Source organism: Orcinus orca, chromosome 16 (genome assembly GCF_937001465.1).
Source record: "Orcinus orca chromosome 16, mOrcOrc1.1, whole genome shotgun sequence".
NCBI lineage: Eukaryota > Metazoa > Chordata > Mammalia > Artiodactyla > Delphinidae > Orcinus > Orcinus orca.
In genome coordinates this window covers 51530742-51558131 of record NC_064574.1, presented here as the reverse complement: position 1 = coordinate 51558131, position 27390 = coordinate 51530742, and the positions used below count along the sequence as shown (strand labels likewise).

Sequence of the window (27390 nt, the reverse complement as noted above, 5' to 3'; positions counted from 1 at the left end):
CCAGGGTCACAGTGTCTTAATGTCAACCATAAGATGGGCCTAAGCCCACTTACAGTAAGAAGGGACTGCAGGGAATGTTGGGGCATCCCCAACCGCAGGCCCCAGGAACACACACTGACACGTGAGACAGGTGCACAGCCATCCCCATCCAGAACTGTCCGATGGACACCAGCATGGGCAGCACCACAGGGGGCTCCTGCTCTCACAGGCCAACAGGGGAGGGGTACTGGGGCAGGGGCACGCAGCCCACTGATGGATGGGAAATGGTCCAGAGGCCCAGTCTCTTCGTTCAGAAGAGGAACTGAAACAGCTGGTGTCAGAGAGCTGGCAGCACTGGGGCCAAGCCTCTCTTCCCCTACCAGCCCAGGATTTCTGGGACCTGGGCCAAGCCATCTGAAGGTGGCAGCAGGAAAGGGATGACGGGAACACGCAGGTCTTGGAAGGCAACGGCAAAGGAAGGGGGAGCAGCAGGAGTGAGTGTCCAGCCGCCAGTGTGGGGAAGAGGAACAGAAGGCAAGAGCGCGACAGAGCCGCCAAGGCTGCCGGCAGGATGGGAGGGCCGCTGGCAATCCGCCAGCCCTGGGAGGAACTGAAGGACAGGTGTGTGCAGGTGGCAGAGAAAATAGGTCTTACGTGTTTGTTGTATACGTACACCCAACTAAAATGCAAGGGATTAGAAAAGACATTCATAGTGACTTCCATAAACTTCCAGATAGAATAAGCTTATTTTGAATGAGCATGACTTTTTGACACTGAGTTTTACACAGACAGGGATCCTTGCAATTCTGGACAGAGAAGTTTCGGCGACATTTCCTGATGGCCATTCCTCACGTTTACGGAGCACGTCCACACGCCGGGCGCTGTGAAGAACAGTAGACAAAATCCATCAGGGGAAGACTTGGTTGACACCAGAGGCAGCAGAGGATCTATCTCTGGAATGAAGAAACTCCTCCCCGTTGATCAGGATCAGCTAATGCAGTCCCTCAAATTCATGTCCAGTGGTTCCTTCAGAAATTCCCATCCCACTGAAACATTTTCAAATCAAATACTTCACAGTGATGTTGATCCATATGTTCTCATTCATTTTATTTAGGACTCAAAATTAACACTGACCAAACATATCACTAAATCACTTATTTTTCCAAAGTTAGATTTTGCTTCAAAGTTACATATTCACTCACTACACGTATTCCCACAAGGTCCTCAAAATATTTTTTTTACATTCATTTAAATGCTCTAAAGTGTCAGTCCAGTAATCCATTTTTCAGCCAATAACCATCCTAGACAAGAACAAGAAGGTAAAATTATTCACACAGCTCTCCTCTTCGATCTTTAGCTTGTAAACTTTTGACAAAACGTGTCCTTTGCCAGTCAACGCACTTCAGGGTGAAATAGAACAGGGGCTTGCTCCTGTATCTTTGTGTGAAAATAAAAACAGGGGCTGGGATAGCTTGGGTTGAGCTAGCTTCACCACGTTATCGACCATATCACTGGACAAGATCAGACCTGCAGGCTCCCTGCAACCAGGGGCGCATCTAATGGGGAACCTAACTGAGCAGCCACACCTGGGCTTTAGCGGTCTAAGGCGGAAGCTTTTGTTAGTTGGTGTGTCCCATGTCACATCATGGGTCAGTGTCTGTGTGACAGTGTGCCCACTAACTTTGCTTCCTTGGTCGCCAAGTGCGGTGTTGATAAATTCCACGCGGTCGGGTGAAATGAGTGGGTCTGCACGCATGGGAGGCATTTCAGCTCCAGACATGAGTCACATGACACTGCACCTAACTTCAAGCACAGTCTGACATGTATATAACGAAGATCATAAATTCTTTTTTTTTTTACGACAGGTTATTTTTAAACATGCAAACACTTTTCTTTCTAACTTGACATCGTAGGGTGAAGCACCTGCGAGGTGTGCCTGGCACTCCTGCCTCATTTGGCGACCTCTCTGTGTAAACACGACAGTTGGGGGAGGACCGTTGAGATACAGGAATACATATTTGACACAGTCACTGTACGGCCTAATTATGGCAATTTTTTTTTGACCAGTGTTAGTCATGTGAACTTAATGACATTCAGGATTTAACTAAAATATGAGGAAGTAAACAGTTATAAAAATTAAATCTATTCCTGGAACAAAAACGACTATAGAAAAACTGAGGGAATCTGAATACAGACTGTAGTTTAAGTTTCCAGCATCATACTAATGGTCATTTCTTAGGTTTGATAAACATGCACTATTAACACTGGGGGAGGGTAGGGAGGGGTCGTGGGAGCTCTATACCATCTGTGAAACTCTTCTGTAAATCTAAAATTATTTCAAAATAAAGTGACAAAAACTGAATCTACTAAACATAAAATATGTAAGGAGACTATTATAAAGGCTCTGTGGCTTCAGGAAATAGATAAAAGAAATTTGAAGCCCTTGTGAAATCTTCAGAATTTTCTAAAACAAGTTGCCCTGAAAACCTGAAAAAAATAATAGGCATGGAACTTATAAAAATAGGAAAAATTGAAATACTTATTTTAATTCAATAATTAAAACTGAAAAACTCATAAAATACAAATGACTTACTCTTGTATTACAAATTATTTTTTAAAAACTGATTTTCTAAAGCCTTAAATGCATACAGTCCACTTTGATAATGAATTGGTTTAATCTATGTTCAATTTTTTGCTTTTCTTATTTTCAAAAATTTAAAAAATTAATTTTTGGCTGCGTTGGGTCTTCGTTGCTGCGCGTGGGCTTTCTGCAGTTGCGGTGAGCAGGGGCTACTCTTCGTTGCAGTGCACGGGCTTCTCACTGTGGTGGCTTCTCTTGTTGCGGAGCATGGGCTCTAGGTGCGCAGGCTTCAGTAGTTGTGGCTCGCGGGCTCAGTAGTTGTGGCTTGCAGCTCTATAGCGCAGGCTCAGTAGTTGTGGCGCACGGGCTTAGTTGCTCCACGGCATGTGGGATCTTCCCGGACCAGGGATCGAACCCATGCCCCCTGCATTGGCAGGTGGATTCTGAACGACTGTGCCACCAGGGAAGTCCCTCATTTTTTGTTTTTGAAATAAATTTTCAAATGTTTCTAGAAAAACAAATAACTCATTATGCAAATCCATAAAACTTTGGCTAATTTTTAACATAAAATGCTAGTAATAATCAGGAAGAAATAATAGAGTATTAACACCTAATATCAGATAACAAGGACAATAATAAGAATAAAAAATAGAGATAATAACCACATACCTTTTAGTTTAGCAGAAAAGTTAGGGAGAAGATGTGAAATTCAAAGAAACTGAATATTTTACATGCACACATGAAGATCTCATGATACAGAAATCGTGACTAATCAGCAGTCACCCTCCCTGGCAGACCTCTGGGGGCCCTTGGGGCAGCCACAGAGAATCCTCTGGACTTACTCTCCAGAAAAAGAACACCCCAGTTCAGGAAGTTTACAGAGGAGGCCATGCAAATAGCGCTCAGGTATGCCTTCAGCTGCTTCTGAAAGGCTGTGCTTTTAAAAGGCCTTCGATGTTCCCGTGATAGAACACTGACAAGCAGGAGGCTGCACCCTGTTCGGTGGCAAGCCCAGGGGCGGGTAGCCCCGGGAGGTCCCCCTAATTGAAGAAACCAGACTCGGGATCCCTGGAGTTCACGTAACGAGACTGTGTTTAATGAACACCAAAGTACAGGTGAGGGCTGTGGGGGCTCGAGGACAGGGGGCAGCGAGGGCTGCAGGGTCTGGTGGGGGGGGTAAGCTGTGACACCACCTCCCAACACCTCTCCCTTCTACAGGGATTCACACTGGCCCCTCAGAGCCTCTCAGCAGTCCTGTGGGTACAGCACAGCAGGATGACTGGCCCCATTTTACAGTTGGGGAAACTGAGTTCCAGACAGGTTTATCAGCTTGCCCAAAGCCACACAGGGTTCCCGGTCCTTCCTTCTGTATCACTTTGGCCTGGCTCAGGGGGGATCTGAGTAGGTGGGCAGGGGAGGATGAGCACCCCACAGGAAGAGCAAGCAAGATGTGGAGGACAGAGGCGTGGCATGTGGGGACATGGAGAGGCAGGACCCCCTGGCATCTGTGGCGCAGGCTGCCATGGCCTCGGCACAGCCCCTTGGATGTCCGCTTGTCCTCTCTTTCCTCAGGGGTGTGCCCAGGCCCTCAGGACCAGCTGAGGGAGGTCATGGGGTGGGAGGGCCACTCCCTGCAGGGCTCACACAGCCCTGAGAGACGCAGAAGGAGAACTCGTGCCATGCAGAGGGATGCGTCAGGAAGGTGCTCGGGGGCAGGGAGCTGGGGAGGGTGTGTGGAGCACAATGAAGGTGAGGTGGGTAGGCCTGGACGAGGCCAGCACTCCGTGCTGAGGGGTTTGGACAGGATCCTGGGCCACGTCACTGCAGTGAAATGGGGCCGCCGCAAGGACTGCAGTGGAGCTAAGGAGGGCCCGAGCTGGAGAGGAGGAGGGCTGAAAAAGGTTCCAGGGGTCCAGGCTTCTCCAGGCAGGCCCCTGGAAATGTTGGTTGGTTTGGGGTCAGTCACGGAGGGCCCCTCCCTGGTCAGCCTCTTTAGGCGTGGCTACACACTGAGGCCCAGCAGAAGCATCAGGCTCTGTGGAAACACAAGGACACGTACTGTCCCCTGCAGCCCTTCATCCTACTGGCCCTCGGCCCTCCCTCGGGAGGGGCCCAGAGCCCTGCATACAGCCTACCCTCCCTGCCTTCACCCTGCTGTTCCTGTCTGAGAGGCACCCCCAGAAGGCCAGTATGGGGAGGAGGGAACTGAGTCAGAAGTTTCAGGCAGATGCTCCTGCTAAGGAATAGTCCCCAGGATGCCTGTTGTCTTCCCAAGACCAACACACCCCTAGGGAACCACCAGCAGCAGGCCCGGCAGGAGGCCGCAGGGCCTGCTTGGGAGCCATGCTCAGAGGCACCAGCAGGGGGTGCCATGGACCCACACTCGAGGGGCAGGCTCCCTCTGCCTTTCCAGTCTCATCTCCCCCACCCCTCTCACCCCACAGAACCAAGGCTCAGGGGCTGCAAGACTTAACCCTTCCGGTCTTGGGCACAGGATGCCTGCACAGAGAACAGCCAGGGCCTGAGTCCGAGGTGGAGACAGTAGCAAGTATGGGCAGGTCTGAGAAGGGCCAGGAGGGACAGGCCTGGCCAGCTGAGGTGCTGGCACCACTCCCCAGCCCAGCACCAGAGCCCAGCTGCACCCTGATGGTGCCCACGCACGTGGGGGGGGGGCGGTCTTCATTCACTGCCTCCTCCCTGAAGAAGGGGCCCAGCCACCACCCCACCCTACAGCAGCAGCTCGGTCACCGTTAGATCACGCCTGTCACTGGGTGTCAGGGTCTTGGAAGCCCCAGGCCTCCACAGCAGCGATGAGGAAGTTCTCAGAGCAGAGGGGCTGGTTGTTGAAAGTGTCGCAGTGGCCTGTGCGGCCCCGGTTCAGGTCCCCGTCGATGTAGAGTGCCTGGCCGCCCCCTCCACCTGTGGGATGCTTGGTCAGTGGCTGCCCGCTGTCCAGCGCTGCCCCCAAGGGGCTCTCCTTCTGCTCCTGAGCAACTCCACTTGTACAGGGCAAGTCTTGGAGCCGTCCCTGTGCAGCCCTGCCAGAGGCCTCTCTAAAACCACGGGGCTGGCTTTCCACTCTGTAAAGTCCCCCGGCTCCTGGTGAGACCCTGCTAGTGAGCTCAATTCCCTACACACAGCCTCAGGTCCCCACGCCTGCCCCGCATGCATGCTCCACCCCCAACAATCCCACTGCCTTCCTCCGTCATCACAGGGGCTCTGCCTGTCCCTCAGGTGAGGTACCTATCACCTGGCTCAGCAAGAGCTGGCCTGGGGCTTCAGCCACCCACGACCCCGTACCCTCCTCCCAGGCTAAGTGACCAAGGGCAGACAGGAGCCCAGCCTGAGGTGCAGGGAGGCGCCCACCTATGATGAGGCAGTCGTTGCCCCCGGCCATGAACAAGGACTCCGTCTTGGAGGGCAGGTTGAAGTGTCGAGCAGCCAGGAACGGCGAGAGGCGGTCAGCAGGGTCTGAGGACACAGAGTGGCAGGGCGAGGACAGAATGGTGGTAGACTCCAAGGACACAGGCTTGGTCAGCTCCGGGTGTTTGATGACCACCCACTCGTAGCGCTGGACCTCGGGCTGCAGCTGAGGGCAAAAGGGCAGCATGAGGAGTTGGCACATGGCGCCCACAGGGCCCCTGCCAGCTTCCCGCCCCCCACCCCACCCAATTCATCATCAGTGCCTTGAGTGAGGCCCTGAGTGGGGGCTGGGAGATGGCGCCACACAGCGCAGATGAGGGCCTGCCCGCTCTCACGGAGCTCACGGTCTAATGATCACAAACCAGAGAGAGACGGCGAGGTTAGCCTGTAGGGTAACAGCTCTGATAGAAGTAAACAGGGTCACGTGAGTGGGGGTGATCTCCCACAGGGAGGCCCACTCACCCTAAACACAAAGCATTCTCCGGTCCCAAAGAAGCCCAGCTTGCCTCCAAACTTGTTTCTCTCACTCCAGTCTGTTGACAGGTAAGCTCCACACACCTGGGGAGAAAGGCCCAGGGTGAGGCTGTGCCCTGCTTGCCTGCAGGAGTGTCCCCTCACTCAGGACCTGCTGAGAAGCCACAGTACAGTCACAGCTGGGGGTGTTGTGGTCACAGCCCCCCTCACACTTGAGGGCCAGGGCTGGAGAGTAGTATGGGAAAGTCAGAGTTTGGAGGGCATGGGGCTGGCAGTGACCATGCGCGGGGGCTGCCTCGGCTGCCATCAGCTTAGTTGGGATATTTTCATTTCCCTCTTGGGCCCTAAAGCATGGGAATAAGCTCCATATCCACACTCTGATTGTGGGCATCAGTGCCAGGGAGGCCCCTCAGATGGAAGCTTCCAGGAAGCACCCCTGCTCAAGAAACGTTTTCCAACCCTCCCATCAGCCAGCAAAGTGGTTGATTTCACCATTAAAGAGTCACTCCTTTGAGTCGCTACAGGATTTGCCCAAAGTATCTGACAATCAGAGCCATCTGCTATAACATAGATGCCTGGGCTTCTCCTGGAGAGCCAGACGCAGACTCTGCAACAGGGTGAAGAAACTGAAACTCCCACAGGTGCAGGTTTGGGAGCCACTGAACGAGGAGCCTCTATCTCATGCAGACACCCCCAGGACTGGGGCGCGTGAGCTCTGACTTTATTCTAGACATCTTAGATACTTTCCAGATGACAGCATTGCAGAGAACAAGGCCCTGAGAACTACCTGTCAGGGGCTGGAGGCAGGTGAAGGCAGACAACTCACCTGGTGCTGGCCAACTACTACAGGAGGAGGTGAGGCCTCACTCACTAGGCATTCCTGCAAAGCTCCTCTAAACTGCCAGGCTGTGTCAGGCTTGGGGCCTGGACCCCAAGGGGAAACAGGGAGGCTCTGGGTACTTAGGGGGTCCTAGGGGAGGCTAGATTCACCTCTCTGTAGAGGGCTGGCCCTGCTCTGCACCCCTAAGCCCAGGGAGCCTGGGTAGGGGCTATCAGGGAACACCCATCCTCTCTGGGGCACAGACTCCCCCAGAGCTCATCAGAGGCCAGGACCCCAAGCTCCCTCTGGTCCCTCCTCACCTCCTTTTGCGTGGTCTTGATGAGCAGGAGGGTGGGCTCGTGTCCTTCACACTGGAAATAGAACCTGGGGGCAGAGACCACACATGCCAGTCCTGACAGTAACAATCACACCTGCACCCCTTCCCTGTGCCACTTCAGCCAGCCTCTGTTGCCCCAGGCTGTCTGGGGGTGGATGGACCTGGAAACTGCTTGTCCTCCTCTCCCAGGGACCAGGCACAGTGGCTTGGATGGTAACACCTTGGCCCAGGCACTTTTCTCAGACAAGATGGAGCCCTGGCCAGGAGGTCCGCAGGCCAAGCGGTCAAAGGTCCCAGGACTCTCTGCCCTGGTGTGACACAGAGGAGAAGCTGCATGGCAGAGGGCCCCCAGCAGACAGAGCCACGTGCCAGATGCTTCAGGGAAGCAAGAACCAGAGGAACAGGTCCCTGCTCTGGGAAAGCTCGGAACGTCCTCGGAAGCTAGGCAGCACTGAGAAGCATGTGAGGAGGACTGAGGCTGCCGCTGTGCCAGCACCAGGTGCCCAGGGGTTGGCTGGCATCCCTGGTGGCCCTGCTTAGCCGTCCCTCAGCAGGCCTCCCACACTGCACAGAGGTGGGGGCCAGGTCAGCGCAGCTCTGGTGCCTGCTGTGTGGCTGGGCCAGCCCCGACTGCATCACCTATGACCCAAGCCAGACCTTGGGTCAGAAGCTACCTGCCATCTGAGGCTCTAGGGGGGTGGCCACGCCTGGCAGAGTGACCCTGGGAGACAGTGTGCCCTGGGGGAAGCCTGTACAGGGCCCGGCACAGCCCACAGGGCCAACATGGACCTGGTGTGTGGATTGATGAAGTGGGGTGGAGGAGTAGTGAACCAAGGCCGGCCGCCTCAAGTTGTCCTGACAGTTCTGTAAGCTCCCAGGAGGGAAACTCTGCCTCCCGTGTCATCACAACGCCTACGTGGGGGCCTGGAGCTACGGCGTGTACTGTAATGACATCTGATGTTTGGGTGGCCTTGGAGTGAGAGAGAGATGCCCAGAAAAGGGGCTCCCAATTCTAGGGCCCCCCAGGAAGAGACAGGGCCTTGCCCAGGTGCTCATGTTTGAAGGCTCATTTCCAGGCCCACCATGACCTCCCGGAAGTGGGGACAGGACGAAGAAGCTGGGCAACTCCACAGCTCACTCCACCCCTTCTGCACTGTCTGGCCCTTGAAGTCCATCCTTGGGGCCTTGGGAGGGTAGGCCCAGCATTCCCCAGCCTCCTGGGCATTACCTGGTCAGGCTGTACCCGTGCTGCAGCGAAGAGAAGAGCAGGAGGGGCTGGCAGAGGGCGAACCGCTCAGGGACCCATGACCAGATGTCTCTCATCTCCTTCACGCCGACGATCTCTGAGTGGAAGTTCTCTGCATGAACAGCCAGGTGCACAAACTGCCTGGGGGAGTGGGAAGAGGTCAGAGCACAGCTGCGACCCCAGCCCTGGCCACGCCCCCCACCCTGGAGGTGTGCAGAGCCTCTTGTGTGAGCTCAGCCTGGAGGAAACGTCTCACCTGTTCAGCCAGGTCAGAGCCTGGTTCTAGGGGCCCTCAGGAAGAAACGGGGTGGAGCTGTCCCCCTGGAGTCCTGCTCCCACCCCGCTACACAGAGGGGAGAGCGCCCAGCCTGGGTGGGGACAAAAGCACCTTTTCTCTAATGGGGATAGAGAGTGAGTCAGCTCTGAAAGACAATGCTTCCTGGCCAGCCAAGCACCGACAGGCAGACAGACAGGGCCTGAACTTCGGCCAGGCTCTGAGGCAGCACTGCTGAAGCCAGCGCCGAGAGCCAGAGCAAGCAGCCAGGCTGGAAGACAGAGGGAAGCCAGGCGTGGAGACATGGTTTCCAGACCTACCTTTTAGAAAGTGAAACACTGAAAAACAGGAGGAAGCAACAGACGTGGAGAAGAGGAAGAAAAATAAAACAGACAAGAGAGGTTAGTTGCAAGTACTGATGCCCAGGATACGCCTGCCTTTGGCCTGCAAGAAAGGCCTCCACACCTAGAGTACACTCACAGCGTCTGCCGCCGAGGTCTCAGGACACCATGGGCCCTTGCCACGCCTGTTCCCCAGGGGTCTGTGCTCAGGGCAGGGGGCCACGCTCAGCAGCCACGAGAATGGCCGGCAAGGGAGCCCAGAGCTAGAGTGGTGGAGCAGAAGCTGCTCTAAAATGACCCAAGGAGGACAGCCTGGCTCACTGCTGGACCTGCTGGGGCCATGGTCAGCATCCAGCTTCCATCTCAGCCATGGCCCCTGTACCCGGGAACAGGACCCTATGCCTTCTGCACCCACAGTTGCCTCAGCAGCCTGTGGCTGTAGCCAGGAAGGCCCTTTCTCCTTTCCCGTGGCTTTCTATCCACACACGGATGGCTGGCTGGACAGGCTCAGGCCCCAAGCACCCAGAATGCATTCCCCCAAAGCCCCACCCCACTTGGGCCCTGATGGTAGCCCCTGCCTACCTCTTCTGCTTGACAGTGATGCCCTTCTGCTTCAGAGCTTTCTCATTGGCCATCTGTAGGAGCTGAATCTCCTTCCGAGAAAAGAGGCGGATGGCAAACGCTTTCTCCAGCAGCTTCTCGGGAGACACAGTCTTGGCGATGTCCTTGACAAAGGTGCGGATATCCTGCTTCACGTTGTCTGACTCCAGCGGCTGCCCAGCTCTCACCTTGTGGAAGAATTTGAGGATTGCCAGCGCCACGCGGTACAGCACCTTGTAACCTTCCACCAGGAAGACGTCAAAGACGCGAGCAAAGTAGTTGAGGGGCAGCTCCCCAAACAGCCACCGCTGCCAGTCCGCATAGACCTGCAGGACATCCTCTGAAATGGCCACCATCAGCTTGTGGGCTGCCTGGCAGTACTTGTTCACCAGGTCCCCGAACGTCATGCAGGAAGACTCGAAGGCCAGGAAGCTCTGGTCGATTAGCTTCTTGCTGGGGTCGTTGCAGGCCAGGATGCGGCAGGCCTTCTCGAAGCACTCGGCCTCGTCGATGCTGTAGTGGAGCAGCAGGGCCACGACCGCAGGCAGCGCGGGGCAGAAGGAGACATCAGGGAACTGGTTGGCGATGCACAGCAGGATCTTACGCACGGCGCCCTCGCCCCGTGTGTTCAGGCAGTAGCTGGGCACCTGCGTGTTGTCCACAAACTCGGGCAAGGGCAGGCTTCCACTGCTGTGCTTGCCCACGATCTTGCCGACGATGTCACTGTACACGCTGGCGTCTGGTGTGACCGTGCGGCAGGGGATATCCCGGATCAGGCGCTGGTACACCTTTCCCCGCAGGGTGTAGCTGCGGGCCCAGTAGCCCTGGCGCGCCAGCTGCTTCAGCTCCTGCAGCTCGGTGCAGCTCAGCTCCTTGGGCCCCAGGTCCTGGATGGTGGCATCCATCTTATCCCTGTCCACAAAGCAGTTGTAGCCCGGGGAGTCCATAGCGCAGGGCGTGCCCAGGAGGAGGCCCAGGGCTGCCAGGAGGGGGCGAAGAGCAGCTAAATCCACCAGCGCTCTGTCCGAGGCTTCTCTGCTAACCTGTTTGCCATCCCATATCCTACAGGATTAAAAACCATGCTTAGTATGCGTGTATAAAGGTTTACATTAAAAAAACACGTTTTTGTTTTAGTCTTTTTTTTAATTGAATTGTATACTTTATTTTAAAATTAATGAATTTTTATTTTTGGCTGTTTTGGGTCTTTGTTGCTGCGCGCGGGCTTTGTCTAGTTGCGGCAAACGGGCTACTCTTCGTTGCGGTGCAGGGGCTTCTCATTGTGGTGGCTTCTCTTGTTGTGGAGCACGGGCTCTAGGCACGCGGGCTTCAGTAGTTGTGGCATGTGGGCTCAGTAGCTGTGGCTCGCGGGCTCTAGAGTGCAGGCTCAGTAGTGTGGTGCACGGGCTTAGTTGCTCCGCGGCATGTGGGATCTTCCCGGAAGAGGGCTCGAACCCATGTACCCTGCATTGACAGGCGGATTCTTAACCACTGCACCACCAGGGAAGTCCTGTTTTAGTCTTTCTATAAAGTATCAGTAGGGCTTCCATTTAAGATAAGTGGATACTCTGAGAATTCACTACGAACTCTGGAGCATAACTTCTTTCCTTGGGGCTTATGAAGATACTGGAAGAGGTCACATAGATTCTGGGTCATGAGAAAGGGCTTCGAGAGGCTGACTCTACTGTAAACAACTCTCTGCTCAGGGGTGGGTGGCCCACCGGGCCCCCACGCTTCACCCTGCAGGCCTTGTAAAAGGAGCAGCTAGTCAAGAAGACTCCATGAAGTCAACAGATGCTGCGTTTCTGCCCCAAGACCCCTGGCTTGCAATCTGGAGGCCAGCTCTTAATTCTCTAAAAATAACAGCTAAGTTTCGGGCAGGTATTCCGAGAAGACTCAGTGGTGGGGAGTAGACATGAGGGCTGAGAAATAAATGGAAGGTGTCACAGCTTCAAAATTAGACATTTCTGGAACCAAATGAACCAGAAGTATTGGGGGATTTGGGCAACTATTGAGATTCGTGCAGACATTTAAAAAAAAAAAAGGATAAAATGTGCTATTTGAGAGTCTCTGGCTGCATGTGGACAGCAAGACAGAAGTCTACCGTTCAGAATACCGCAATCTGACATTTGTTTTGCCAAAGGCTACTGTCCTCAACACTAAAGTACAATAGTCTGCCCATGCACCTCTGACTAACCTTTCCACCTGGGATGGTACACTGTCCAGAGTTATCACAAGGGTTTGCTTCAGTGAGTTTTGGTAAATGACCAGATCATTCTGGTTCTGCTTGCATCAAGAACATTTATCTGAAAATATTAAAAGTAACATTTTAAAAATATTGAGTGGAAAGAATTGTAATGTAAAACCTGTTATATTCAAGAAGATGTCTTGAGAAATCACCTTGATACGGTGGGTTTTTTTATTGTGTTAAAATATACCTAACAAAATTTACCATTTTAACCATTTATAAGTATACAGTTCAGTCGCATTAAGTACATTCACAATGCTGTGCAACCATCACCACCATCCATCTCTGGAACTTTTTCATCTTCCCAAATAGAAACTCTGCATCCTTTAAACACGAGCTCCTCATTCCCTGGCCCCCAGCCTGTTATCCACCATTCTACTTCCTATGAATTTGACCACTCTAGGGACCTCATATTAGTGGAATCATACAATATTTGCCCTTTCGTGTCTGGCTTATTTCACTGATTATGTCCTCAAGGTTCATCTATGTTTATAGCATGTATGAGAATATATTTTTTGAATTTAAGACTATTATTTAGAGCAGTTTTAGGTTCACAGCTAGAGAGGATGGTACAGAGATTTCCCACATACCCTCTGCCCCCACGAATGCACAGCCTCCCGGTTATCAACCTTCCCCACTAGATGGTACATTTGTTACAACTGATGAGCTTAAACTGACACATCACCCAAATCTATAGATCAATGAGGATTCATTCTTGGTGTTGTACATGAGTTTGGACAAATATAAAATGACATGTACCCTTATTATAGTATCATAAAATGTATTTTCACTGCCCTAAAAATCCTGTGCTCCACGTATTCATCCTTGCTCCCTGCAACATCAGAATTTCATTCCTCTTTATGGCTAATGTTCCATTGTATGGACAGAACACATTTTGTTTATCTATTCATCTGTCGATGGACATTTGGGTTGTTTCTACCTTTTGGCTGTTGTGAATAATTCTGCTGTGAACACAGCGGTACAAGTATCTGTTCAAGTCCCTGGATATATATCCATTGATACTGTTTTTATAGGGACTTTCCCACAGAAATAAGGTTTTGTGACAACATCTATTTAACACATCCCACTGGAAAAACCTTACCCACAGCAGGACCAGGCGCTGCCAGTGCTGGAAACTTCTTCCCCAGAAAAGAATCCCAAATGGCAGTTGGTCTGTTTGCTCTATCCTGGGAGGGATGGCAGTTAGGGCTCTCCCATTTCCCCAGGTTGTGAATTACCTGTACAGTTTACATCTTTCATTCTAGGCTCTGAGCCCACTAGCCTCTGGAGGGACCCCAGGCCTATCCTCTTTTCTCGAATAGAATCCACTCCTTGTCAGGGCAATAAACATGTTTATAAACAGAATATGGGCTTCCCTGGTGGCGCAGTGGTTGAGAGTCCGCCTGCCGATGCAGGGGACACAGGTTCGTGCCCCGGTCTGGGAAGATCCCACATGCCGCGGAGTGGCTGGGCCCGTGAGCCATGGCCGCTGAGCCTGCGCGTCCAGAGCCTGTGCTCCGCAATGGAAGAGGCCGCAGCAGTGAGAGGCCTGCGTACCACAAAAAAAAAAAAAAAAAAAAAAAAGTGTTTATAAACAGGATAAGAGCTAGGCAGGACAGTGCCAAATCTTGCTCAAGTGGCCTCAGATTCAGGTTGAACATTAAACTGGAAACTCCAAAAACGGTTATTGCACCTTGCAAATTCCTTCAGAAAGGACCTTCAGGGAGAAGCAGACCCACTTTTTTTTTTTTTTTTTGCAGTACGCGGGCCTCTCACTGTTGTGGCCTCTCCCGTTGCGGAGCACAGATTCCAGACGCGCAGGTTCAGCGGCCATGGCTCACGGGCCCAGCTGCTCTGGGGCATGTGGGATCTTCCCGGACCGGGGCACGAACCCGCGTCCCCTGCATCGGCAGGCAGACTCTCAACCACTGCGCCACCAGGGAAGCCCAAGACCCACTTTTTGTTTGTTCTTTTGTGGCTGTGCCGCAGGGCACGTGGGATCTTAGTTCCCTGATCAGGGATCAAACCCACGCCCCCTGCAGTGGAAGCACAGAGTCCTAACCACTGGACCGCCAGGGAAGTCCCCCACTGTTTTATTTGTTATAGCAAGTTGTTGCAGCCTGGGGACTCCGAGGCAAAGACAGGTGCAGAAGACCCTGAAGGAGGTCCTGGATCCCTGCAGGTCTCTTCCCACCTGAAAAGACAGCATGGTGTTTGTGGAGCAGGGCAAACAAGGCTTATGATGACCTCCTTAGGCATCTATAAAGCCAGGTCTCAGGGCAGGTTTTTGTTTGGTTTGTTTTTTACATAAACACATAATCATGAAAACATCCAGTAATACAAAATTATACAGTAAAAATGTAAAGTCCTGTTTAAGTTACCCCCTCAATCCTACTCCCTCTTCTACCTAAGGTAATCACTGTTCACATCTAAGTGCATGTCCTTCAAAACCTTTTTCTTTCATTTACGTGCACACGCATCCACAACCCAGTTAGATAGTTTAAGCTGGCTATTGGGAAGGGGAAGTCAGGAGATGGGAAACGGATCAAAAACACAAAGTCGCTGGGCTGGACCCTCACTCACCGTGTGGAGGTGAAGGTACACCCTCCCCGAGCTGTCCCACCTGCAGCTTGCAGCCATCCTGCAACACTGTCCACACCTCCAGCTCCCACTCAGAAACAAGGCCTCACCGGCTCCCCACAGTCCCCCAGCTCCTGACTGAGGCGCCAGGCCCAGGAAGGAGGCTGTGCTCCCTGGTCCATGCCTGGCAGCCAGTGGTAGAGAAGGGAAGCAGTTTACTCGGGAAGCGAGCCAGTTTAAAGTCAGACAGGCCGGGCTCAGAGTCCAGTTCTGCCGCTTGTTGGGCTGAACCTCAGATAAGCCATGCCTCCTCCCCGAACAGCTGGTGCCCGTCTCTAAAATGGAGCCAATGAATATAAGCCACTGGACAGACATTAATCACCACACAGCACCTGTGGGTTAAGCTCTTACTCTGGGCTCACTGGCTGGGGTGTGGGTGACACCCCACACACAGGCACATCCCACTCTCTTCCACTCCCCCTTGCCCTGTGGCAGCCCAGGGCAAACAGCCACTCTTCTCTGCCAGCGGGGCCCTGGCGGCAGGTGCACTAGGAAACCACTTTCCCTCAGCCTCAGGAAGGGGAGGGAGGGAGTGAATTCTAATCTCAAACACTGCACTCACCTTAAGCACCGCCCCCCCCCCCCCCAGTCTCAAGTTCACTGCAGAAGAAGAGGGTGGGGGCAGGGCTGGCTCTGGGGTGGCACCTCTCCATCAGCCCTGTGGGAGGAGGCTGGCCCCAGCTGCCCACAGCTCCCTGAATTTAGAATGTAGGAAAGAACTTTGTGTTTTCTGTCCTTAGCTTTGGGCCTAACCTGCAATTCTGGGAAAACAGGAAAAATTCTGCTCAGCATCCTGTTAGACTCACAAGAACTGCACACAGTGACCATTTCAGATAGTTGGGACACCACGCCGTGTGTCTGGAGGGTGGCGGCTACTTCAGCTAGGGTTGTCAGGAGGACCGCTTCCCTGCCGAGCTGAAGTGATGAGAGGGAAGCTGCCAGAAGAGCTGAGGAGAGGTCACTCTGGACCACGAGAAGACCGCGTGCAAAGGCCCCGAGGCAGGAAGAGGCCTGCTCCAGAAAGGGAAAAGCATCCAGTACAGCCAGGGCACAGTGAGAAAGAAGAGCGGAGACATCCATGGGTTGGATCGTGCACGGGGAGGAGCCTGGACTTTAAGTGCAGTGGGAAGCAGGGAAGGTATGTGATCCAACAGACGGGTTTAAAAGCTGACTGCTGTGAGGATTAACTGAGCCTGTTTATAGAAGGCACTCAGCCCGGCCTGGCTCACCAGGGCAGCTCAGAAGTCCCGAGGGCCTCTCGTCGTTAATGCTCCTTGGGCTCTGCTGGTCTGGCACTGGCTCAGGGACGTCTGGGGAGTGATGGGGTCAGGCAGGTCAATGCTAATGCCCGATCAGTCCTGTGGTGAAGCTGAACCGTGCCCCTCCTTAAGGGGGCAGTGCAGCCACAGGAGGCTGCTGCCAAGGTTCTCCCACGGGCCGAGAAGGCCCCTGCTCTCTTTGGGATGGTCCCTTCGAATGGCCTCTTCGAGGGCCCTTCTTCCCCTTCCCTGCCTGTGCTACTGCTTCCCCACCCGGAAGCCCCTTCCAGTCACCGTCATGTCCCTTTACTCACAAATACTATACCTGTTTTGAGAGTTCAAGCTACCTAATGGAAAGCAAGTATTCCTTAAAAAGAAAAAATAAAAACGTTAAGTGGAACTAAGTGACCTCTATTTAGGGGCGTTAGGGGGCCCCTTCAGCAGCTCTAGGACTGCAGTCCCATGGACCCTGGGCCAGGAAGCTTTTCTGAGGAGGGGAGTTCCTGTGACATGACGCTTTGGCTGGGAACACCCCATGGGAGGTCAAATAAACTCGAACTCTGCTCTCCTTGGTGAACCCCCAAAGTGTGCCCACAGGAAGAGGAAGGCGGCCAGTGGGGTGGGAGAAGCCCTCCCACCCCATACCCGCCACTTCTGCCTCCAGAGTGACCCCACAAGTGTCTTCGACCCCTCTCCCATCTCAGGAGCGCAGGTCACCCAGGAGGGCCAGCCCCACTGCACTCCCTCCTCAGCCAGTTGAGGGCTGGCTTCTTAATGCCACACTGCTATCCCAAAGCACTACCCATGGTCTGATAGTCACAAGACCTCTGCCTTTCTCACCTTTTTAGTGGGGAACATGATTTTCCCAAACAACTGGATTTGAAAAAAAACTCACTTGCATGTGACAGACCGCCCCCACCCCCCTTAAGCCTGGGTGATTCCATCTTAACCACCCGACAACACTCGGCACTATGCCTTCCTTACAGGCTGCCTCTCCCAGAGGGCCCAGCACCCCATCATGCCTCCCCTTGACTCAAACTTTTATTCATTTGACAAAGTTCTACGAAGTTCCTTTTCTGGGCAGGGCACCGGGGATATGAGGGTAAAAGACAGCTCTCGAGGAGACCAGTGGTCACAGCATCCACACTGAAACTACGAGAGCCCAGGCGGGGCACTGGCAGACCACCAAGGCAGGCGTTGACTCGGTGTGAGTGCCACAGAGGGGACAATAGTACCTGAGTGTACAAAGACGGGAGTGGGGACAAATGCATGAGGGAGAGCACGGCAAACTGGGGAGCCTCAGAGAGATGGTAGGGAGTGACCGGAGGTGGGATAGGAGGGGCTGATGGCCTTCTGTGCCAGCTGCACTAGAAGACCAGACATCACCCCCACACAAGAGGGAGCAGGAGGAGAAGAGCCGAAGCAGAAGGTGACATATCATATCTGCATTTTAGAAAAAACCCCTGGTGGCCAAGGAGGAAGGAGGGCAGAGTCCAGAAGCGGAGGCAGGAGGAGGGTTGGGCTGAGCTGGCCAGGGAGGATGCAGAAGATGGGGTGGATTCCACCAGATGAGGTGACCTGTTCGGGGTGGGGGGCAAAGACCCAAGCAAAGAACAGAGAATTCTGGCCCAGGGGTGGGGTTTTGGTGGGGCAGAGGAAGTGCTCCATTTTAAAGTGCCTGTTATGACACAGATGCCTCTCAGGCAAATGCCAGAGCAGGTTAGGTGAGGCAGAACCCTGGGCTGCTGTGCTGAGATCCTGCCCAGACACCCACCCCTCAGCCCTGACACCTACACTGGCTCCTGGACTCCTCTATCACGCAGTGGGCTTCACAGATGGCCCCTCCACATACCCAGAGGCCACCAAAGAGCCAACTGTGGCCCAGGTGGAAAAAGTCAGCCCTGTGCAGAGGGAGCCTGGTGCTCCCCAGGAAGCCTACCCACTCCTACTGACCTCTGCCCAGCCCAGCCTGACCACTCCCCACCCTCCCCCTTGGCTGCAGGAATAGCTCATAGCCCAAGCAACCGGGGCTCAGCCTGGCCGGGCCTTAGTCACTGCACCACAGGACAGGGTGCTGCACAGTTGTGTCTCAGTTCTTCCCCTTCACTCTGAGCAATCCCACATCTGTTTCCTGAGAGTGAGATCAGGAAACAAAGAAAGAAGAGGAAGGAGGCTGGTTCCAGCCCTGCCGACCGGCCAAGAACGGGGCGACAGATGGGAAGGAGGGGCAGTGAGAGGCGCTAGGTCCTGGGCCTGAGGAGTTCCACGTGACCAAGAAACGTATGCTCCTCTCAGGCAGTTTCCCCAGGGTGGAATTCAGAGCACGCGCTCTCTAGGGAGCCCCTCACCCTCAGAGACCATTGGTCCCCAGCCAGGACGCTGCAGAATGACGAATCCTTCAAACAACTAGTGGCCCCACTCTAGCCCTCAGGGTATGTGAGGTCTGGGGATGAGAAAGACACAGCAATTACAGGACATGGTCGCTGTCTGATAAGATCTCAGGGTGCCAGGCACAGAATGTGGCAGCAGGACAGGGAAGAGCAGATGACCTCCTGCCTGTGGCTCTGCTTGTAGGGTATTTGGGTAGAGGAGCAGGGCAGGTGGGACAGCCTGGAAGGGAATCTGGGCTGGTGAGTAGGGTATGGCAGGTGGAGCTCTGAGGCAGAGAAGGTGGATGGAGGTGGGGGGTGGGAGTTATTCCTGAGGCCATCCACCTAGCACACCCAGAAGGGGCAGGGTGGGTGGGGCCTGGAGCAGGATGCATTCCACCCTCTCCTCAGGCTGGGACCTTCCTCTCAAGTCCAAGTCTGACTTCCTTAGGAGAGGCCCAGTGCTCCCGTCCATCTATAGGGAGAGGCCAGGGAAATGCCCAACCCCACTCCCAAGGATCTGCTGGAGGCCTCGGAGACACAGCTTCAAGACTCTGTCTGGAGTCCTAGGTCGAGGATACTCATCTCCCTGCCCAAGCCCTCAGCAATAGGATGATTCCCAATTCTGCGGATGACTGGTGGTGATAGTGTCATTGATTGGGGTGACTACGGTCACCGATCCCCCACATTCGCTTCCTTTGCTGCCTTGCTTTTTACTGACCTCACTCCCAAGTCCCAAATCTCTTCTTGCTCTGGAACTTGGCTTGTAGCAAACAATCCCCCACCTCCTCATCCTCTCCCCTAATGCACCCTTCCTCCAGGCCAGAAAGCAGGGGGCTCTCCCTGGGACCCTGCCCCTTCTCTCCAGGGTCTCCCCAGGGTTCTGACACCCCTCTGTCCAGGGTCTCCCCAGGACGTGCCACACACTTCATTCCAGTTCTTGGCCTCCTCCTCTCAGCTGCCCTCATTGCAGGGCATTCGAGGGTCAAGCAGGCAGACCTGGTTCAAAGCTCCCCAACTTTTTGGGTTTTTTTTTTTTTTTTTTTTTGCGGTACGCAGGCCTCTCACTGCTGTGGCCTCTCCCGTTGTGGAGCACAGACTCCGGACGCGCAGGCTCAGTGGCCATGGCTCACGGGCCCAGCTGCTCTGCGGCATGTGGGATCTTCCCAGACCGGGGCACGAACCTGTGTCCCCTGCATCGGCAGGCGGACTCTCAACCACTGCGCCACCAGGGAAGCCCAAAGCTCCCCAACTTTAGAAACCTTTACATCTCTGATGCTTCATCTACACCCAGGTCAGCCCCAGAAACTCCTCCACTCAGTGAGCGCATTATCACAAACACCCCACTCTCTTGTAACTGTCCTGAAGCTCTTCACTGCCCTCCTCCCACTCGCCATAACTCTATCTCCCCGCACCGCCAATCCTTTGTGACTTTACTTCCTTGTCTGCTCAGCCTAGACCTGACCCTCCAAGCCTCAGCTCCACCACTTCCATGCTCCTGTCTCAGCTACCCAGAAGCCCCACGAGAGGCCAGCCTGACCAACTATAGAGAGAAAATCACACTGCCCTGCTCGTGGCCCTTGGAGCCACCTGGCAGCCCTCAGCATGCCTCGTGGCACCCGCCCCTGGTCCCCACACTAGCCAACAGCTTCACATCTACCACTCTCCTTGAGAACCCAGTGTCACGCAAGAAGCATCCTCTCCTGTCTGACCTTGGCCCTTGATATGCACCCCCACCCTTGGTCCTGGATCTGTTAGATAGGCCCCCAACCCCAGCACCCAACACTCCCCTTGAGCTAAGCCTTTCCTCTTTCTTTCCTTCCCAGTCAAGCTCCCGGGGAGAGCAGGCTGTATGTCTCCCCCCTCGCCCTTCACGCCTGGCTGCCAGACCTAACAGACACCTTTGAGCCCTTATCTCCCTGAATCACACAGAGCTGACCTAACTGCTCTCAGCTCTCCTCTCCCCAGGCCTCCAGAAACCCCTTCTGTCTGTCTCCTTGCCTCTCTGGCTGCTGCTGCTCCTGTCCCTGTCCCTCAAATGTCCCTTTTGCAGAAATCCATCTTCTTTTCAGCCAAGAATTCTCAGGTCCCATACCTCCAACTGCTTTCCTGAAGTCTCCCCACCTTCACACACTTCATGTGACTCCAACGTAGCTCAGCTCTGACTCCCAACCCGCTCTGCCCCAGCTCTCCACCTGAAACCCTTTCCCGCCCACCGCCCCACCCCCCCTCCTTTCAGGATTTGGCCCTACCTGCCCTCCACGTAGGGCAGCTTCAGGAGTCTTGACAGTGGGAAGGGGGAAAGGCAGGACACACCTGTTCTTCTTCCTCCTCTCGGGCCAGTCTGCTTCAAGCCTCGGCCCAATGCCCCCTCCTTCACCAGCCTTTCTAGACTCCTGACCTCACAGGCAGGACTGAGGGCAACCTCCCCACACTCCACCCCTCCTTGTCCAAGTCTGTTTGAACTTGGCAGGCCTCTGTGATGAGCTGCTTATGAATCAAGCTCTTCTACTCTACTGTGACTTTGAGCCCAGGTGTCTCACACCATATACTCAGTGTACCCAGGAAGGAGGAAGCAAGAGAAGGAAACAGATGGAGACTCGGGAAAATCCCAAACCACTTGGGCCCAAGAGGGAAATTTAACTCTAAATAACAGGGGCCATTTGCCAACTTGTTTGTTCTAGGCGTGTGTCCTTCCCAGCAGACATCTTCACATGATGAGAAGGCAGACTGGGCTCCGCCTCAGCCCTGAAGCAGCACTGGGATTTTTCAAATGCTAATGGAAACTGGCATTCCACAGTGACTGCCAGGCTGCCAGTTACCCGGAACCTGATAGTGGGCCCTTTGCTGATGGCACATAATGGAGGGCACGTGCCAGGTATAAAGGGGCGTAACCATTAAGGAGGCATTAGTCACAGCACCGTAGGCCAGTTGGCTGGCCCATCTGCTGCCGCTGGTCAGAAGTTCAAATGCAGGTCTTACCAGTGGCAACTGAGCCTATGGATGGGACCCGAGCAGGGCAGAGTCCTAACCGTATTAGCCACTCGAAAGGTTTCCTGCAGGGACTCGGGGACTTCCCTGGCGGTCTAGTGGTTAAGACTTGGCGCTGGGACTTCCCTGGTGGCGCAGTGGGTAAGAATCTGCCTGCCAACGCGGACTGGGGACACGGGTTCAATCCTTGGTCCGGGAAGGTCCCACATGCCACAGAGCAGCTAAGCCTGTGCGCCACAACTACTGAGCCCATGCACTGCAACTACTGAAGCCCGCGCGCTCTAGGGCCCGAGCGCTGCAAATACTGAAGCCCGTGCCTAGAGCCTGTGCTCTGCAACAAAGAGAAACCACTGCAATGAGAAGCCTGCGCACCACAATAAGGAGCAACCCCCGCTCACTGCTGGTTTGGTCCACCCACAAGCAGGGACTGGGGTTGCAAGGGGGCTCTGCTAATTCAAGGTCTTTACCTTCTGAGTTCAAAAGGTCCTCCCAACAACAGCCCCCAAGGGCATAGGAGAAACCAACTAGCTACACAGAATGAGAAGCAGAGAGAGAAAACCCAGCTGTCAGAAGCTAGAATTTTGACTGGTCTGAATTCTAAGCAAGGTGCCTGTGATAGGTGTGCCTCGGAAGGCTGGGCACATGGCAGGCTCTCAGCAAGTATCTTTAGGCCTGACAACAGAGCTGGGCTGGGAGGGAATCTTGCAGGTTTAATCATTTTAGTAGGCATTCAAGACACTTCCTGAACACCAGTGTATCAAGTGCTGGAATATGAAGATGCAAGGCCCAGTCCTAGCTCTCAATGAGCTTCTGGATGTGAGGACATGGTGTATTGACCATGCCAACTCAGGAGCAGATGCTATGAGAGAAAAGCACAGAGTGTCTGGGCCCCCAGCCTACAAGAAAAGAGGGGTCTGGAAGGATTCCCTAGCCAGCACCTGCCTGGCCTAGAACCTGAAGGCTGAGGAGGCCTTCGGCCAGGAAGCAGCAGAAACAGCATGCGAACAGGACAGGGCCTTGGAGAGCATAGCTGTTTAGGGCCAGTGAGTGTCATTCATGGCTCAGATTCAAAGACAGTTCTACAGCCCAGCTTCATGGGCTCTAAGAAGCCAAAGGGCCCAAGACAGAGGCCTGGGGTTCACCAGGCTGCCGAGGAAGGACAGTGCTTCTGTGTGCTGGGAGGTGGGGATGGGATGGCCCAGGAAGGCAGGGAAAGAAACCAGAGGCAAGTGGAGTTAACGTATACCCCTGGATCCTTTGAAGGCCCACAGGTTTAGGAAGATAGGAAGGTGGGAATGACCCTTGCTGAAAAATGAATTACAGATGATAACTAGGGAATGAGGACAAACTGACTCAAGGAAAGGCTGAAGGGACAGAAGCCAGGGAAGCTTTTGGTGGGACACAGGTAATGAGCTACATTTAGAATGCTACACAGTGGAAGGGCTTTTATTGGTAACAGAATCACCCATCGGTAATCAATTGGTACCCAATTAAAATTGTGTAACAATTAGGCGGACACACAGTTTCAGGTTATGCGAAACAGGCCAAGCCATGTGTAGCGGCTTCTCAATGGCCTGTAAGAGGAGAGTGCAGGCTGGGCAGGATGGAGGGAGAAACCATGACCGCGCACACGTGACCTCTGCCAGCAGCTCCTTGGGCAATACCCAGGGGAGATGGATAAGGTCCCACAGCCAGGCAGGGGACCATAACTGCACAAGATAGAAGGAGAGCTTGTTGCACATACCCCTAACTGAGCAGGTTCCCTAAGAGACGAAGATAACTGCTAACAGCACTTATCCAGAGGCCGGGACAGCCCTGGGGGCCATGCGCCTCCTTTGGGTAAAGAGGAACTCCTTTTGCCTTTCCTCACCCTCTCCCGTGTGGCCCCTCAGCATGGGGGAAAGATTACGGAGGGGGCACTATACACTTGGCCTCTGTATCTTCAAGAGTCTTTCCAAAGTCCCACCTGCTGCTAATGCTGATGCACTACACAGAAACTGGGGTCCTGGAAGAAGAGCGACAGGACCCAGAGAATTCTGCGACCTTGGATCTATCTCTGTGTCTGAGAAGGCCTGTTTTCAGAGATCTAATTGTGAGAACGCCCTGAGAGGACCAACTGTCGGGCTGGAGGGGAATGAGGTCCTTTGAGATGAGTGACAATCTGGAAGTTTCCCAAAAGGCAAATAAACACACATGTGACAGGAAGCCCCGGGAATCAATCATGTGATTTTGCACCTTTAGTATCTTACATTTTGCTGTTTAACCAACAAACAGGGGCTCTACGACAGAAATAAAAAGCCCACTATCCTGCCCCCATCTCCCCAAAAGGCAAGAGATCATTAATCAGATTTTTGTTACCTTATCTACTCTGCTCTACAGACATGAAACATCAGGCATCTCCAAGGTTCAGTCTTCTTTTTCTCACTCCACACCACCCCACTCCCTGGCTTCAGTGCCACACAGGAAGTAGTACCCAGGACACTTTTGTGTTTGCTCTCCTTGGCTCCAGACCAATCTCTATCCAGGAATTCTTACCGACCCTCAGCTCAACATCTCCACACCGCAAGTCATCACCCACTCCCAGGCCTGTCCCTTCCAGCACACTCTGTGTGGCACAGCCTTACCAGCTGCCAGTCACCTAACCTTGGAATGTTCCCTAAGTCCTCCTTTATCCCTGGTCCTTCTCATCCCTGCAGCCACTTGTCTCAAGGTCTTGCTCTCTTTTCTGTCCCCACTGCCCTTCCTTGGTGCTGGGCCTTTTGTCCCGCCAGGTATATCCCCGTGTTCTGTTAACCGCCCTCAGTGCAGGACTTCACCAACCCACCCTGGCCACCACTGCCTGGTCACCCATGAGGGCACAATCTGACCAGTCACTCACAAACCCGAGATCCCTTAGCGGCTCCCCACCACTCTCAGGGTAAAATGCAAACTCGGGACTGGTACTCAAGGCCTCTCCTGACTGCCACCAGCCTAGCTCCTTAACTTAATCTCCCTCTCCTCACCCCAACCACCGGAGCTACCCACTGCCCTTCTCCCAACAGCCGGTGGGTGGGAGCTGTATTCCTGTACTTCACACACTGTGCCTTGGCCTAGAAGTCTCATTCCCTCATGTGGCCCTGCCACTCTCATTCGTTTTAAAAAAAAAAAAAAAAATTTTTTTTTTTTTTTTTTTACCACACCGCGAGGCTTGTGGGATCTTAGTTCCCTGACTAGGGATTGAACCCATGCCCTCGGCAATGAGAGCGTGGAGCCTTAACCACTGGACCGCCAGGGAACTCCCCGTTCTTCAAAATTTAATTCGAGCCCTTCTCAGGAGCCCCCACTAAAGGCCAGCTGGACTCCACCCCTCTGTGCCCACAGCAAGCTCCATCTGCCTCTGCGAGAGCGCCGACTGCAGTGCCACAGTTCACTGGCCCGTCTCCTCACTGTACCCTAAGCTCTTCAAGGGCACAGGCTCACTCAACTTTGTAGCCACAGAATACCGGGCACAAGTCCTCATCATGTGAATTATGATTTGGATAAACCTGCACTGAAAGAACAACAAAAATCATCAAATAATGAATTTAGGTTGGTCCTTAGTGAAAAGCCCAAGGTGTTGTTTCTCTGATATTATCTCCATTTGGAAAGTGACACTTGAAACAGCCACTGAAACTGCTGCTTCAAGTTGAAAAGGCTTTTTTTCTTCCCTGCACAGAGTTGTCATAACAGAGAAGCTATGCTCAAACAGGTAAAACATTGAACAGGGTAAATATTAAGTGCTTTTTTATAACCTGCTTCATTGTCCTTATGTACTTCAAACCAGAAACAATCTAAAAGCAAACACTTAAATATGTCTTCTGAGATTGGCTGAAACTGTAATGAGAATTAGGCACAACACTGCATGCCCAAGGTCACTTGGCCTGCTGACAGTCCTGGCAGGTGTGGTCAGCAACAGCTAGCATGGCTCACCAGCAGGTGAACTTGCAAATTCAGGGTGTGAATTTTGTTATTATGAAAAACCTGCCTAGATTACTAGATTACTTCTACATCCTCTGAAGGTCACCCTTCATCCAGATGAAAACCACTGCATTAGTTTTAGCACCTTGGTTCATTTCAACAACCATTCAGGGAGAACCCCTGGCCCATTCCATATGAGGCAATGGGGGAGCAAAGATGAATGCGACGTGGCTCCAGCCCTGTTCATAGGGAGAGATGAGCTTCTAAACAGAGCACTCGCTACTGGATAAGTACTTCTCATACAGGCTTTACCTGAGAAGACTAAACGAGGACCAACCTTCAGGATAAAAGGATGCATATGTGGGGGTTGTACCACTGGCTAGAAACGGAAACTGTAAAACCTCTGCGAGTTTTCTTGATCTTTTCTTACCTGGGTTTGTTTCTCCAACCCTGTATCCCTTAAAAAGAAAAAACCAGCACATCTGTCTTCAAGGCAATTAAGTAAATGTTTACAGGTAGCTACTGTGTACTGGGGCTAGAAAGTGAAGATGGAGCGGAGCCCTTGCCTCAAGTGGAATAAACCGCTGTATCTGATGAATAATGGGATTTTTTTCCCCCTGTAATTGCCTAGATGTTCCTGCAGACCTGGGAGAAAACACACACAGAACTAAGGAAAACCACCTTCAAGTCCTTCTACTGGCCCTGGAAAGGCAGGCAAACTCCTCACCAGGAATAAGCAGCTAGGTAAAGACCTCAACACAAGCATCACAACCACAGCCACATCGGCCACCAGGTCTGTGCCTCCCAGGCACATCGCTATCTTAACAGCTGACCCGCGCCTCCGCACTGCCCAGGTGGTCTTCAGCCTCTGGCCTTAAGTGTCAGCCCAGCAAGTGGTAATCCAGGAAGCCCACCGCTCGTCTGTTCCCTACAGAGTAAGGCCACCAGGCCACCAGCGCCCTTGCCAGAAGAGGACCTTGACCGAGTGCAGCCCATCCCCGACCTCCAGCTGTGCTTACTCAAGGCTCAGAGAGCACAGCGCCCAGGGGCCCTGTGGAAACGCTTTCGTCCCCAGCACAGCCTGGCGGACAGCTGCCGCCTGGCACAGCGGCCACCCCAGGAGGCACCCGCCGGACAGGACTCAGAGGCTGGGTAGATACCTAGGCGGCAGGTGGGCAGCGTGTAATCCTGGGGCAAGCGTAGGACCAGGACGGGAGCAGCTGCAGGTCTTCGAAGACAGAACGTTATCAGAGAATCTGTTGCAATTTCGAGTCTAGAAGAGGATTTCCTACCCCGCAGAGACCGAAAGCGCCCGAGGAAGGAGTGACACAGAGCCAGCTCTTCCCACCGCCGCCTCGCCCGGAGCCGGCCGGAGAGCCGACAGCGCCTGGTGAGGGGCGCCGGCGCGACCCCCGGGGTCGGTGTCCCGCGGGTCCGAGGTCGGCTCCGGACCCACGTCGCGCCCTGCCCGGCGCTCGGGCCGCGAGGCAGAGCCGGCGGCGGCGGGCAGTGCCCGGCGGGCGGTCGCGGGCCCAGGGCGCGCGGGCTGCGAAACCGCCACCCGCACCGCGGCCGGTCCCCGCGCCCCGCTCGGACGGAGGCCCGGCAGCCAGGCCCCCACGCCCCCTCCGTCAGCACGCCCCCTCCGTCAGCACGCCCGGGACGCGGTGACAGTCGGCCACCCGACCCCGCGGCCCCCGCGCCGGGCCGTCACGCCCCCGCCCACCCCGTTGCGCACCTACCACCGCCCGCCGCGCTGGCCGAGAACCCACCTCCCGGCGCCGCGCCGCACCGCGCCGCTTTCTCCTCAGCTAGCTGAGCTCCCGAGCGTCGGCCTTTCTGCGCACGCGCGCACGCGGTCCCGCCCCCGCCGAG

General features: G+C 54.1%; 1 protein-coding gene across 9 annotated transcripts; it reads right to left on the bottom strand.

Annotated features, from left to right (window-relative positions):
- Positions 1–1061: 1061 nt before the first annotated feature.
- On the bottom strand, positions 1062–27390 carry TBC1D24 (TBC1 domain family member 24). 9 transcript variants are annotated; one of them, XM_049699081.1, is made up of 9 exons: positions 27254–27306; positions 10058–11137; positions 9455–9472; positions 8843–9001; positions 7598–7661; positions 6446–6541; positions 5927–6149; positions 5309–5479; positions 1062–4595 (listed from the first exon to the last, which is right to left on the bottom strand). In XM_049699081.1, exons 2-8 carry the CDS (start codon positions 11020–11022, stop codon positions 5325–5327), a joined length of 1680 nt encoding a protein of 559 aa, XP_049555038.1. In that variant the 5' UTR covers positions 11023–11137; positions 27254–27306; the 3' UTR covers positions 1062–4595; positions 5309–5324. The 9 variants fall into 9 exon arrangements, with proteins under 9 accessions (XP_049555038.1, XP_049555042.1, XP_049555041.1 ...); XM_049699085.1 differs by lacking the exon at positions 5309–5479 and having other exon boundaries at positions 27254–27309; XM_049699082.1 differs by lacking the exon at positions 1062–4595 and having other exon boundaries at positions 5336–5640; positions 27254–27311.

Bases quoted from the DNA above. Each gene is read 5' to 3' on its own strand.
- TBC1D24 (XM_033429070.2), bottom strand. From the start codon at position 11,022: ATGGACTCCCCGGGCTACAACTGCTTTGTGGACAGGGATAAGATGGAT. The intron at 6,542-7,597 runs GTGAGGAGGGAC...CTTTCTCCCCAG, and splicing joins TCAAGACCACGCAAAAGGAG to GTGTGTGGAGCTTACCTGTC. The intron at 6,150-6,445 runs GTGAGTGGGCCT...TTTTGCCCTCAG, and splicing joins GAGAATGCTTTGTGTTTAGG to CTGCAGCCCGAGGTCCAGCG.